The sequence below is a fragment of the Plasmodium malariae genome (assembly GCF_900090045.1).
Source record: "Plasmodium malariae genome assembly, chromosome: 7".
Lineage (NCBI taxonomy): Eukaryota > Apicomplexa > Aconoidasida > Haemosporida > Plasmodiidae > Plasmodium > Plasmodium malariae.
In genome coordinates, this window is record NC_041781.1 from 283,367 (window position 1) to 297,955 (window position 14,589).

The 14,589-nt window shown below is 21.1% G+C and overlaps 4 protein-coding genes across 4 annotated transcripts; 2 read left to right on the top strand and 2 right to left on the bottom strand.

The window, feature by feature from the left end:
• Positions 1 to 3,044: 3,044 nt before the first annotated feature.
• Positions 3,045 to 3,323, top strand: PmUG01_07014400 (conserved Plasmodium protein, unknown function; the record flags this gene model as incomplete). The annotated part of the gene is made up of 1 exon (XM_029003869.1): positions 3,045 to 3,323. The coding sequence occupies one exon, from the start codon at positions 3,045 to 3,047 to the stop codon at positions 3,321 to 3,323; it is 279 nt and encodes a 92-aa protein (XP_028860615.1).
• Positions 3,324 to 5,057: 1,734 nt separating this feature from the next.
• PmUG01_07014500 (conserved protein, unknown function) lies at positions 5,058 to 5,546 on the top strand (the record flags this gene model as incomplete). Its single annotated transcript, XM_029003870.1, has 1 exon — positions 5,058 to 5,546. The coding sequence occupies one exon, from the start codon at positions 5,058 to 5,060 to the stop codon at positions 5,544 to 5,546; it is 489 nt and encodes a 162-aa protein (XP_028860616.1).
• A 771-nt stretch (positions 5,547 to 6,317) lies between these two features.
• PmUG01_07014600 (protein RER1, putative) lies at positions 6,318 to 7,044 on the bottom strand (the record flags this gene model as incomplete). The annotated part of the gene is made up of 2 exons (XM_029003871.1): positions 6,318 to 6,370; positions 6,492 to 7,044. The coding sequence occupies 2 exons, from the start codon at positions 7,042 to 7,044 to the stop codon at positions 6,318 to 6,320; spliced, it is 606 nt and encodes a 201-aa protein (XP_028860617.1).
• Positions 7,045 to 9,220: 2,176 nt separating this feature from the next.
• On the bottom strand, positions 9,221 to 11,586 carry PmUG01_07014700 (ras-related protein RAB7, putative; the record flags this gene model as incomplete). The annotated part of the gene is made up of 7 exons (XM_029003872.1): positions 9,221 to 9,290; positions 9,508 to 9,656; positions 9,785 to 9,859; positions 10,064 to 10,210; positions 10,461 to 10,519; positions 10,606 to 10,673; positions 11,534 to 11,586. The coding sequence occupies 7 exons, from the start codon at positions 11,584 to 11,586 to the stop codon at positions 9,221 to 9,223; spliced, it is 621 nt and encodes a 206-aa protein (XP_028860618.1).
• Positions 11,587 to 14,589: the final 3,003 nt, after the last annotated feature.

Below are 14,589 nucleotides of genomic sequence, written 5' to 3' on the forward strand. Positions count from 1 at the left end.
TTTTAGATTTACATATTTTGCTTCAGAAAATGTTATTTAAACTAAACTTTAAAGAGAAAATTTTTTTCTTTAGTACCAATATAATAAATATGTAGGCGTTTTATTAATTAGAGTTAGAAAAATAATAACGTGTAAAACAATAAAGTCATTTATCGTAGTGTCTTATAGAAAAGGACCTTAATTTTATAGGGGGAAAAAAAATAAATTATTTCCATAATTTTTTTCAGAATATAAGAATAGTGCTTAACAAATATATTGTTTATATATACTTTCATATATTAGCTTATATTATTATTCGGGTTTTTCTTTTTGCAAGTGCAATTTAGAATTATATAGGAAACTAATTGGGTGTGATAGATTTCCATTGTTATGGTGATCTAAACTTTTTATCCTTACCTCATTAGAACACAAGTAACGATAAAAATAGATATTACGCAAAAATTTTTTACCTGATATTTACACATCCAATATTGCGATTATAATTAAATAATAAAATGTGTTATTATTTTTTGTAACTGGTTGTACACATTTTTTTCTATTATTTTTTACTGATTTCGGTACATTATATTTCCATAAAAATAAAAACAATTTTATGTTATCAATTTCAAATTAAATAGATGCAATTATCATTATCTCTATATTAATAATGTGAAATTGATCTCATTTGAGAAGTGCAATGTCACATTATTACTATTTCATATACATCTTAAAATTTAGGCATTTTTAAATTATACATATATATATAATATTGTCTCAATTTTCTTTAATCTCAGAATTTTTCTTTGTTAATTTATTCTCTCAAATCACCAATTAAGTAAAAAAATTTGTGTGCACACATTCATATACACATATCAATGTATAATAACATGTGAACAAAAAAAAAATTTTAAAGGTTGCCTCTAATTTGGAACCTTTTCGATAGTACGTGAAAAAAATTTCAAATTTTTTTTTTTTAATTTTTTATTTTACCCTTAAATAATTATATAATTTAAAAGTAACAAACAAAAGCTTTTTTTTTTCTTTTTTTTATAACAATCTCAATTTTAATGTACCTTTTTAGAATAACATAACAATTTAAAAAAAAAAAAATTTGTTATAACGAATTTGCAAAATAGTTTTTTAACCACGTAAATAATTAGTTTAACTGTCAAAAATAAAAATTACCTTCAATTATGAGAACGCAAAAGTACATACGCTTATTAGTATATTAGTTCTTATTAAACATTTTATAATTGTACCATGCTCACAATCATAGCCTTTTTTTTGGAGTACGTGGAAAATTAACTTTTTATCTATAATAACAGAACAAAAATATAATTTTTTGATAGTTCTGAGTTTTATAAAAAAAATTAGTATGGTAAAAGTAAAATAAATTGATAAAATAATACAATGTATAAGATTTTCCACAAGGGAACCTTTGCAATCGTTCCATATATCCAGTATTTAAAAATGATTAATTAATTGGTTGATTTATCTATTTACCTATCCATATTTTTAACTACTCATATTTGTTTTTAATATTCTCTACAAACAAATTAAATATATCATTTTCCATATATCATTTTAAAGAGTCAAAAATAGTATACCTTATTTAAGCGTGTACTTATAGAAATACGATTTTTACGGTTCTTGCGTGATCAATAAATTTATGTAATTCTAAGCCCCATGAATAACATTATTACTTTAAAAAATATTTTTGTATTATTAGCTAGTTCAATTTTAAAGGATTTATTTATATTATATACTTAATATTTATTCTTCATAAGGTGATATAAATAAAAACGTTTAAATACAATGACATCATAACTCTACTATATAGAAGAATTCCTGTAAGTTTCAGAAATGGCATATACAAATAATTATCAATACATATAAACATACATACACATATAGATAAGTGTGTATTAAATTAAAATTAAAGTCGACAAAAACGTAATGTTAATTAAAAAAATATTCAAACATTTATTATCAGATATTAAAAATAATGAATGAACTAGTGGGAAAAAATGTGAATTCCTTTTTTGTTAAGAGAATAACTACATTTTATGATAAACAACGTATTGTTTTTTTCTCACATATTTAAATAATATATATATATAAATTCTACAAAATATTTGAACATATGAAATGATTATTTTTAAAAAATTATATAAAAAATAATTCACAAAAAAGTGGCTATTTTTACTAAAATTGTGCAAATTAAAATTTTTTTTTTCTTTTCTTTTTTTTTGAAAGTATTAAGGTCTCCTTAAGTATAATGATACCATTTTGCTCCACAAAAATGATATAAATTATGAAAGGTTCCTCTTTTAATTTAATGTGGTCTTAAGTGGAACCTTTGAATTTTTTTTTTTTTCATCTTTTAAATTAGTTCAAAAGTTATTATATTAATGAATTCTATGTTTTTATATCTTTTCATCTGGCTATTGCTAAAAAGTAAAATTTACATATACATAACAAATAACATTTTAAATTGAAATAAAAAAAAAAAAGAGAAAAACAATGGGGAATAAAAGTAGTATATCATTGTATTAATATTTGTACATACAAAAATATGTATAATATTATAAACGCATGTATTGTTTAAGATGTACGTTGCAAATAAAACAAACCACATAAAAAATAATATTTATGATAACATAGAATATACTTGTATAGAATAATATAGAATAAAATATTATGCTTAATGAGGAAACTCACTACACGGATCTGCATGCGATACGCAAAGCCAAAAAAAAATAATAAATTCATAACGTTATAAATAATTATATATATAATATGTATGTATATATACTGATATACATATATATGTGTTGATAAAAGTATAAATACTTTTTTAAACAAAATATATTATTCTTATTCATACAATATAAATAATTTTTACAAAATTAACAAAAGATGTATTCAAATATTAAAATAAATAATTTTTACAAAATTAACAAAAGATGTATTCAAATATTAAAATTTATATAGAACAGTTCATTGCATACATACAAATAGCAACAAACATTTTTTTCATATTTTCTTTTTATAAATAATACACAATGATGCATCACTTAGGAAAAATAACCCTTTTTATTTTTTTTATAAGTGTAATTTTAATTATATCATGTTCCTGCACGGATTTAAAGTCACCTTCGAAGGGAAATATAGATCCGCGAATTTTAGAGTTAAGCATACATACTGAGAAACAGAAAAGAATACACAATTTAATTTATACAGGAATTCTTTCTTTGACAATTATAGTAACCATATTTTCAACTCTAGGATTTATTATGGATGATTATATTAGGTCGAGAAACATGAGAAATAGAACTTTATAAAAAATATCAGAAAAAAAAAAAAATAATTAAAATAACTTTTCCTTTAAGCAAACAAGAATAATTTTTAGTTAGAGAACAGTGGAAAAGTTATTATCATACAATTTTTCATAAAAAAAATAAAATAATAATAAATGTAATATGCCATTTACCACAGAGAAAAGGTTACCCTATATTTTTATGTTTTAACTGTTAATGTGTAAATTAGATAAAAATATTTTACTTCTTTTTTCCATTTTTACGTTTTTCATTTATTCATATTAATACTTTGAATAGTTTTGTATCCTTTTAAGGTATGACATATGCATATTATCCATTCATTCATTACATACACGCATGTTTACATGCACTTATATGAATAATATGAGCAATTCTTATTAAATTGTTATGTAATGGGAATGTTTTATGTTATAGAACTTTTTTTTTTTTTTTTTTTTTTTTCTAACATTTTAAAGTAATATCATACATCCTGAAAAATATTTTGTTCAAAAATTATTTCACCCTTTTAGGTAGCTTAAGTAATATTTTAAGTAAATTACCTTATTAAAAAAAGTTAATACCACAACATTATCTTCACCGTGTTGAATGAAATGGGATAAACAAATATGGTAACTTTTTTTTTCATTTCATGATAACTCCTAATTTAAATTATACACATAAGTTCTGTAATTAAATAAATAAATAAATAAATAAATAAATATATATATATATATATATATATATATATATATATATATATATATATATATATATATGTAACCTTTTCTCAGTTGTTAATAGCAACATGTTTGTATGAGAACTATTATTTTGTTTAAATATTACGAATTTTCACCATGCTGTAAAATTCTCATATATTTAATCGTGTGATTAAAAAGAAAAAAAAAAAAACCTCGTTGAAAAATTCATCAAGAAATTTTATTATTTTTTTTTTTATGAATAATTTTATGTTAAAATAAAATAATTTCAATCTTCTAATGAGTTCATGTATTTTTAAAAGTTTAAATAAGGGACACGATCATATATAATTTGCAGGAGTAATATTCTTAAAAGTTAATGTTGCTCATAAAAAATTTTGCGTTCATTATTAATGCTATATATATATATTTTTTTATTTATATTAACGCTTTTTCGTTACTCGTATACAGTGAAATTGCTTGGTTTATTTTTAATTAAAAGGTTTATACAAAGCTAGAAGAAAAAGAAAAAGAAAAAAGTTATTCATATTACGCACCTTTTGTACGTTTAAAAATTTCCTTTCCTTTTATGTCGTTTTATCCATACAATAATTTTTATATAAATTTTAAGTTGTTTTAAATTTAAATATTGCTTATACTTTTCATCAATATATTATGTCAAACGGTTTTAAGAAAAAGTGTATGTATTTAAACGAATAAATGAAAAAATTAAATTTATTTTACATTTATTTTCCTTATTATTATTTAGAATTGCATATATTAAATTGAGAACGTTAAATGAATATATTGGTGCAAACAGTTATATTTATATAAACACAAATAACGCATGTATATCTGGTAAATATAACACGTACGTATGTGGCCTTATAATACATGCATATGTAACCTTGTAATGCGTACCTACTTTTCCATATAACACATTCATGTGGCAATATAACGCTTATATATATACCTCTTTAATACATATATACATGCCCATATAACATACATAGAAACATATATATGTTTGTGTGTGTACGTAGCCTACACAGGTGACGCAGAAATGAATTATACTCTAGGCTCAAAGAGAAATCCTTTAATTTTTCGAGTTAGTAACCTTTCAATAGGTAACATAAACAGAGTTAATATAAAAGAATATAATTGTAAGAAACTAACTTTCAGCTCAAAAAATAATGAATATGGTAAATCTGTAAACCATGAAGATTCTAAAAAAAGACGCGACGAGAATAACACCAATTTTTTTCAAAACCCGAAATACAAAATAATTAATTCACAACCTAAAAGAAATTTAAGTGTTTTTGGATATAATAGAGGAAAACTATTTATAAGTATAAAGAAAGATTTTACTAGTTTTGTTGTTAATTCATTAATCATTTTCGTTTTTCTTTATTCAATTTATACCCTAGCACCTAATGAAACCATATCACAACGGAGAAAAAGAATTATTACAGAAAGGTTAATGAAAGAATATGATATTTCTGAAAGGGATCTTGAAATGATTGAGCATCTCGACGAAATAACAGAAAAATAAAAATTTATGAAGTATACCCAGGATAAATAATGTCTGTAATACAGCTCAAATTTTTTTTTTAAAAGATAATTCAAATTCTTTTTTCTTTTCGTTTTATTATCCTTCCTGCTTTTCCTCTTTTCCCCTTTTTTCTCATTTATTTTTTTCTTCTGCATATTTATAAAATTTAAACATGTTTATTCGTAAACATTGATACCCTTGAGAAAACTATTATATATGCGATAAATCATTTTATTAGCATTTTCCCTTTGCATAAAATAAAAACAGTTGAATAATAATAATCATGAGTATTTTCCTTTTTCTTTATAATTTGCAAAAGTATCTGTATGTATTATATTTAAAAACAAACAGTTAAATGCGTATTCCATATGTGCCTACATGCTCCTGTATAGCTGACATTGAATCAAAAAATTTATTGGTATGTTTTAATTTTTAACATTTAAAAAATTGAATTTTCATAATAATAATAATAATAATTATTATAAAATAAATTGAAACAAAAGTATAATAAGCACTTTAACACATATTAAATAAATAGGTATAATAATAATAATCTTATATTATCATTTTTTTAAAAATACAAATAAAATTAAAAAAAAAAAAAAAAAAAAAAATCCACAATAATTACATAAAAGAGTTATTATAATAAAAAAAAACAAAAAAAAAAAAAAAAAAAAAACTATACAATAAACACATTAAAGTACGCGTCTTTAAAAAAAGGAAAAAAAAAGACAGTAGGAAAGAAAAAGGAAGTCATATATACATTTGACCTTATCTGCTAATTTTATTTCCACGAGCAACAGAACCATATGTCTGCTTAGAAGCTATAAAGAGAGAGAAAAAAAAAAAGAAAAATGTAATTAAAGCATAATATAAGGATAAAAAATTTTTATATGAGATATAAATATATAAAAAAAAAAATTTTCAAATTAAAAAAAGAATTACATGTATTAAAAGGTAAATATTTAAACTTTATCATATTTTTTATTTGTTGTTTCATAGTTGCCAAAAATAAACATATAAAGTAAAAAAGTAATAGAGGCCAGAATACTGGTATGTCCAGAAATGGAAAAAACGTGCAAAATATTGATATCAATACAGCTCTAGAGGAATATAACCAAAATTTGAATTCGTCTAATTTTCTTAAAAAGGGTCTAAATTCTTTTTTATCATCTGAATTATTTTCATTTTTTTGCTCATTTGTTTGTTTCATAGGTAGTAATAAGCCGTTATTTTCATTTTCATATTGTTCATATATTTCTTCGATATTATGTGGTGTTAAAAATCTTAAAAACAAATTTAATAAGAAAATTGATAATGCGTATGATACAACATAAAAACCTGTCACATAGTACACCCTAAGTATGTATAAAATAAAAAAGCCAAGTAAAACTATCCATCTTGTTTTTACATATAAAGTTGTTTTATCTATATAATAATTATGCGTATTAACTAATTTATTACATAAATCTGGTAGAAATTTGTCTGTTTCATCCATTTTTATAACTAAATTATTATATCTACTTTTTTAACTTTGTTCGCCTTCTTGCGTACTATCTTTTAGTTTAATTTTATATCGCTACACATATATATAAATATATATACATGCTTCATATGTATACCAACTGTACACTATATTTGTATACATACATATTTTTATACATACATATTTTTATACATACATATTTTTATACATACATATTTTTATACATATATAGTTTTGTATATAACAGAAAAAAGGGAATAATACATTTACGTAAAATATATTAACAGTAAATCTAATATATCTTATATAAAAGGAATAAAAAAAAAAAATTGTAAATTTTTTTACTTTTCCTTTAAACTATTTGAAATTCTAAAAAAAACTTATCTCCTTTGTCTTATATAACATAAATGATGTTTACACAAAAACTATCTCTATCGCTACATTATGTAAATATACTTTTATTATACATTCACGAAAACATTTTACATAATAATTATTTTCATTCTTATATAAAAATGTAAATTGTTATTAAATTAAAAAAAAAAAAAAAATATGAAAATTTTCAAACATTTAGCAAATTACTTTTACTTCAGGGAAATTTATTTATTTTACGAAATGATTTTTTATAAAAATTATAAAATAGCAAAAACAAATCTTTTATAAAAAAATGTTACCATAACATAAAAATTTTTTTTTTAAAGTATGTTAAATAATTTATTATATATATACACATAAATATAATTTTTATGAAAAAATAAAATAAAATATGCAGTGCAATTGCTTTTTTGTTTATTCATAAAAATATATTAAGAAATACTAATACAGTTCTTTTGCTAAAAAAATGAATGGTCAGTATATATGCAGTACAATAACACAATAAAATTTTTTTTCGAAATTCCATATATGTAATAGATAATAATAATTAATCTTTTTAAATATTCTGTATTTTATAATATGTAAAATATGAAAATACAGAAAACTTAAGTTCAAATTCTTTAAAAGAAACAAATTTTTCAAAAAACTAATTAAATAATATTAGTTCCAACTATATATATATATTTATTTAAATATTAAAAAAATGAATAAATATTGCAGACATGGAAATATGGAATTGTTTGTAGCCTCTGTATGTAAGAATAATTACGAACTAGTATGAGGATATTTTAAACAAAAATAAATAAGCTTTTGACAATTTTTTTAAATAAAAAGAATTAAATTAGTATACACGAAAAAAATAAAATAAAATAATGCCTGATAATAGTGAAGAAACATAAAATACATATAAAAAACATACATAAAAATAATAAAATATAGCTCCTTTTTTACAAAGAAAAAAAAAAACAAACAGCAAAAATTAAGGATGAAATATATAAAAAAGAAGAGGATATAAACTTAAGTGGAAAAATACCGTTTCTTTCCACTTCCTTTCCTTTTTATGTTAATTATTAAAAGCTTTGTTCAAACATATTTGTTATCAAAAAATAACTTGATAGTAGTTTATTATACCAAAAACGAATTATGGCGACATGAAAAAATAAGGTTTTATATATATTCATATATACATGCATACATACATATATGTATTCATATATCTTAATTTTTAGAGATTGCATAGTTAGTGTTCAAGAATTTGAATAAAAAGTACTTTAAAACTATATATCTATGAAAAATAAAATAAAAAAATGTTGTAACTTATTTTATTAAGAATAAAAAAAAAAGTAGAAATTCAGAGTATATATATATACATACTATATAGATGAGAAAAGGGTAAACATTGAAGTATAAACAATAATCGTTATATTATATCCTAAATATTAAAAAAATATAAGCAGCATATTTTTTAGGTATGTAAATATATTAAAGTTTGATATAATATTATTTTTATATTTTGTATTGGTAACCCAATTAAAATTATAAAAACCTTATTGCTAGGAAAAACTTTTTTATATCAACAAATATATACTTTAATATGTATGTACAACTTTAAACACATATTTATAAAACATGCATATGTAATAAATACGTGAGCACAATATTTATGTACGTATAAATATAAGTGTTAAAATAGAATATTATTTTTTTTGAGGGAAAAACTGTATATAAATCAACTACAATGAGTTATCGCACATAAAAAATAAATATGAACTAATAATGAAAAAATAAATTTATGTTTTTATTGTTTGCATTCTTAACAACAACGACTTTTATATATTTTCTGTTCGTTCTGGTTGTTTAAAGTAAAAGTCTCGGGTAGATATCTGTAAATTGTGAAAAAACAAAAGGTCGCTCGTAGTGTATTATATGTATATATGCTAAGTTGTACAACAGGAAATCGCAAAATAAGAAAGCATAAGACATAAGATTGCACCTTTAAATGAATAAATTTCCATACACACAAATATATATATATATAATGTGTTATCTGCAAATTCATGTTGTATATATATTTTATTCCATTCTGCTTCATTTTCCTACATTTGTTCTTCCTGATGTTCTTGTTTCATAGCTTTTCTTGCTATTTCATCAAAAGCCTGATCAACATTAATTGCGTTTTTCGCGCTTGTCTCAAAATATGGAATGTTGTTATTCGACTTGCACCACTGCAAAACTTTTAATGATTGAACCTATCAAAATAAATTAATACAGGTATACGTGTAAACATGCAAAAGTGCATACATATATTCATATGCTTGTATACATGTAAAAGTATTACTAATATTCATAATAAATTTGATATGCATTCAAAAATTACTTTTCTCTTATTCGTTTCATCAACTTTATTTCCTATTATAACGAATGGAAAATTTTCAGGGTCCTTTGGACTAGCCTAAAAAACAAAACAGTTTTGCACAAAATGCGATTATGAACATTTAAATATATCTATATCTATATCTATCTATATATATATATATAGATATATAGATATATATATATATATGTACTTATGTACACCTACATATATGTGTACGTATGTGCATATTCATGTATATGTGTATAACTGCTGGATGCTTCATTTTTCCCATGCAAATACCTGAATTAAGAATTCATCTTTCCACGATTCTAACGATTCATATGTTTTATAATTTGTTAAATCAAAAACTAAAACACAGCAATCTGCTCCTCTATAAAAAGCCACGCCTAAACTTTGGAAACGTTCTTGACCTGCCGTGTCCCAGATCTTCGAATGAAAATAAGTAAAGAAATTATACATACATATATTTATATTTGTTAATATGAATTAATACATGTGCTTATTTGCACCCTTTGCAAAATTAATATGTTCAGGAAGAGTTATTATATATATATATACATATAAATACATAAGCAATATAGGCTATATATATCCAAATAACACTGTTCAACAACGTCAGTAGTATACATAAAATTCATGTATATTATTTCCATTTTTTCTGTCTTTTTCTTTTAACTTGCATTGTCAGCTGTTCATTATCAACTATAGTTTCTTTTGTTAAAAAATCGGCTCCAACTAAAAGAAAAAAAATATAGTAACATTCATTAAAAAATTGACATACAATAGAGATGTGATAAATTCGTGTTCAACTATCTAATTACTTGTCGCTTTGTACTGATTCGTAAATTTTTTATTTACATACTGATTCATTAACGATGTTTTTCCAACACTACAAAAAAATGAAATATGAAAAATGAAAAAAGGGGATAAATGGAAAAATGTCACTTTATGAAAAACAAACAAGTTGTAATTATTGAAAAAATAATTTATTGGAAAAAAAACAAAATTCATATACTGCAAAAAACATTTCAAAAAAAGGCTCAAATTATAATTGTTAAAATATGTTTATAAAATTAATTATAATGTTAAATGATAAATCTTATTAATTAAAATATTTTTTTTAAATCAAATTATTCAAAATTAAATTCTTCTCATTAGTTGTCTTTTATAGAACAATTATGTATGTTTAATAGTGCCATATACGTGAGTTTTTTTGACTATTGTTGTATTCATACGGAGTTTAGCTGGTAAAACTAATACAGCTATTTATGCTGTTAACAAACATTATGCCGCACATAAAATAGTGCTAAAGGGGAGATACATATTTATTATACACAACTTTTTTAACTATGTCACATATACATATACGTAAATACAGATTAGTGTAACCATTTAAGTGAAACTTTTATGAACCCCCTAATTTAATAAGTAAAGCAATAATGCTTAAAAGCTGAGATTATTTTTTTAAAGTTGCCGCATTTTTAATATATTTCCATCTATAATGTCTTATTATATATATCTATATGGAAAAACAATATTTTTTAAAACTGCAAATTATTTATTCGATTTTTCTCCATTCTTATTTGTTTTTTTACGCTGTTCGTTCCTTTTCTTTTTCCTTTTTGTTAATTCGTTTTTTCTTTCTCTTATTTATATGATTTACTCTCTTTAAGCATTTATTTTTTTCATTAGTTACATATAATTTAATGTATAAATTGTTTCATTTCTTTATTGTACTTATTTGTTTACCCACTATCTCCAAGAATAATTACTTTTAAAATTGTTCTTTTTTTACTTGACATAATTTTCCCCTAATGTTAGCTTAAATTTATATTTATGCTATTTAAATGCAATTTAGAATTTCCTTGCTATAAAGTGGTGCCAAAATGTAAGAGTATATATTGTGTATTTATGTATATATATATGTAGTACTATACATATTTATGAATATAATTCTTTGAAATATTAGTTTTTTTTTTTTAATATATTTTAAAATGTACTTAAAGATTTCCTTTCTGCTTTTTTTATATAAAAAAATATATATTTTTAATTTAAATCAAATATTTCAAAAACAAACAATACAATATAAAATAATAAATATTTTTATAAAATTATCAAAAAAAAATTAAATATACATATTTATACAAAAATGTATATGTGCTTGTGTGTACTGATGTATATATTTATATACATATATATACATAATATGTAAATATATATTATGTAAATTATTCATACATATTATTGGTTTTTCTTTATTTTTTTGATCAGCCTAATTATGATCACATGAATTTTTTTGGAGTTGCAATGCAAAAAATGAAAAACTCGAAATATGTAAATTTTTATAAAAACTATTAATGCATACACATAAATCCATAACACTTTCCAGATGTGTATAAGTTATATTAATACATGGTTATTTGTAAGGATCGTAGTTCAATACGTTCATAATACACACACATATAATTGTATATTCGTATAAATAAATGCTGTAATATGTATTAAATATGCATATATGTATTTTACATATGCCTTAATGAGTATTACGTTTATATATATATATATAAATACACGTGAATAATTTAATTTTTCCTGCAAAAAATAGTGAAATTTTTTTTTAAAATGCATGCAATAAAGTAAACGTTTTTGTGACTGTTATATTATCAGTGTGTTAATTAATCTTGTTAATCATATGTTCAATTAAAAATCATTCCACTAATATGTGAAGGTTTTTTTTAATCAAATATTTTTCATGATATATTGTTCAGATACTTTATTTATGTAATATTAATTTATATAGGGGAAATAAAAATAAAGAAAAAATATTGTAATATAATAAACAAAAAAAAAAAAAAAAAAAAAAAAAATATCTTAGGATAGTACATTGATAACTCAATTTTCCAAAATTCACATTATATTTCAAGAAATATTCATATAAGGAAGATAAAACAATTTAACGACGCATATAAAATATGGAATATAAATTGTTTATTACATATCCTATTTTGTAATATATCATATGAAATAGTAATTATAATTTCATAATCTATTTATTTTAAGATTTTATAACAAAAAATATGTTCATATAAGGTAAAAAAAAAAAAAAATGCCGTGAATATAATATAGGAAAGTATTATTAACCTTTTTAATGGGATATATGTAGCTCAGTAAAATATATATAACTTTTGTATAACCTTGAAAGATTATTTATATTTTTTTTCCAAATTAAGAGCATAAAAAAATTAAAATTACAAAAATCTCTCATTAAAATAATTAACGGAAATTATTTATTTTCATATTTTGTAGCTATTGTATGTTTAAAGTTTTTTTGTGAATTTTTTACCCCCAAAAGAGGAAGCATATTTGATTTATATATATTATACTTTTTGTTTTAGTATGTTTTATGTAAAGGTAATTTGTTTTTAATAAATGGGATAATTAGCTTCAAAATTTATACTATTTTATCTTATTTGTATCAAATTATGGTTGTTTTTTGCAAAAAATAACAAAATTACAATTACACAGAAAAAAAAAAAAAGGAACATTCGAAAGTGTGTGATATTTATATTCATAATATAACATTATTAAATTCTGATCATTATATCATTTCATATTCGAATTTTATCGCACGTTATTTCCTTTTATGTTTCATATACTTTTCATAATATAAATGTATAAAACAAGTTACATGTCAAATTAGGAAAAATGCATTTTTCTTATATATAATTTTAAAAAAATGTGAAAATAGGAGATCGCACCCTTTTATTAATTTTTATTAATTGAAAATACGTTACATATTATTAAGTGCATTTATGGAAGACAGTAAAATAATTCTTATAAAATACATACACACAAATGTATGTAATATGTGCGTATTTATAAAATAAAGCATTACATAATAAAATTTGTTCTTTTTTTTTTAATGCACATATGCATTAAAATAAAGGCAAACATATTATTTTGGTTTTCGCTTCACCACACACTCCACTATTATGTTTTGCTCCTTTTTTTTTTTTTTAAGTATTATTTATCTTTTGAAGTTGATAACAGTCTATTTATATAAACGAAGAAAAAAAAAAAGAATAAAAGTAAGAGCAATAAAAATATTAAAGAAAAGTTAAAAAAACACAACACTAAAAATTAATGAGTTACACAAAAGATAAATCACGTTATCCTTCATTAATAAAAGAACAAATACAAATATATATATTTATACATGAACAACTTCAACACATATGTTTGTATGTGTTTAATTCTGTTAAAATCAAAAATAAAATTAACTGTAAAAAGTTATTTAATAACCATAAATGAGTTAATTTTTTTTTTGTTCTTTTTTTATCAAAAGTTTGAGTAATTCCTCATTAAATTTACATACATTTTTATGTTTATATATATTTTAGAGTTCAATGGAAATAATATAATTAAATGTATTTAAAGAATATATTAATTTAACTCTATTTTTTTTTTTTTTTTTTTAAATAAACGAGTATTGTGATTTTTTGGTACATACAAAAACATGTTACAAGGAAGCTTGTAAATTAATGTAAATATTGTTTATTTACACAAAATTTTTTTTTTTCTTTTGAATTTTTTTTTGTTCTTAGATATTTAATTTTTTCGTTTACATTAATCCATCATTGGTTTGATTATAAATATACACATTTTCCTTTTGTAATTAAATATGACTACGCAGTCTTATCTTCTTATGTATGTGTATAAATATGCAAAAGCATATACAAATATATATATAAAATGTATAAATGTACATAATTATATATATATATATATATACCTTTTTTTTAGTA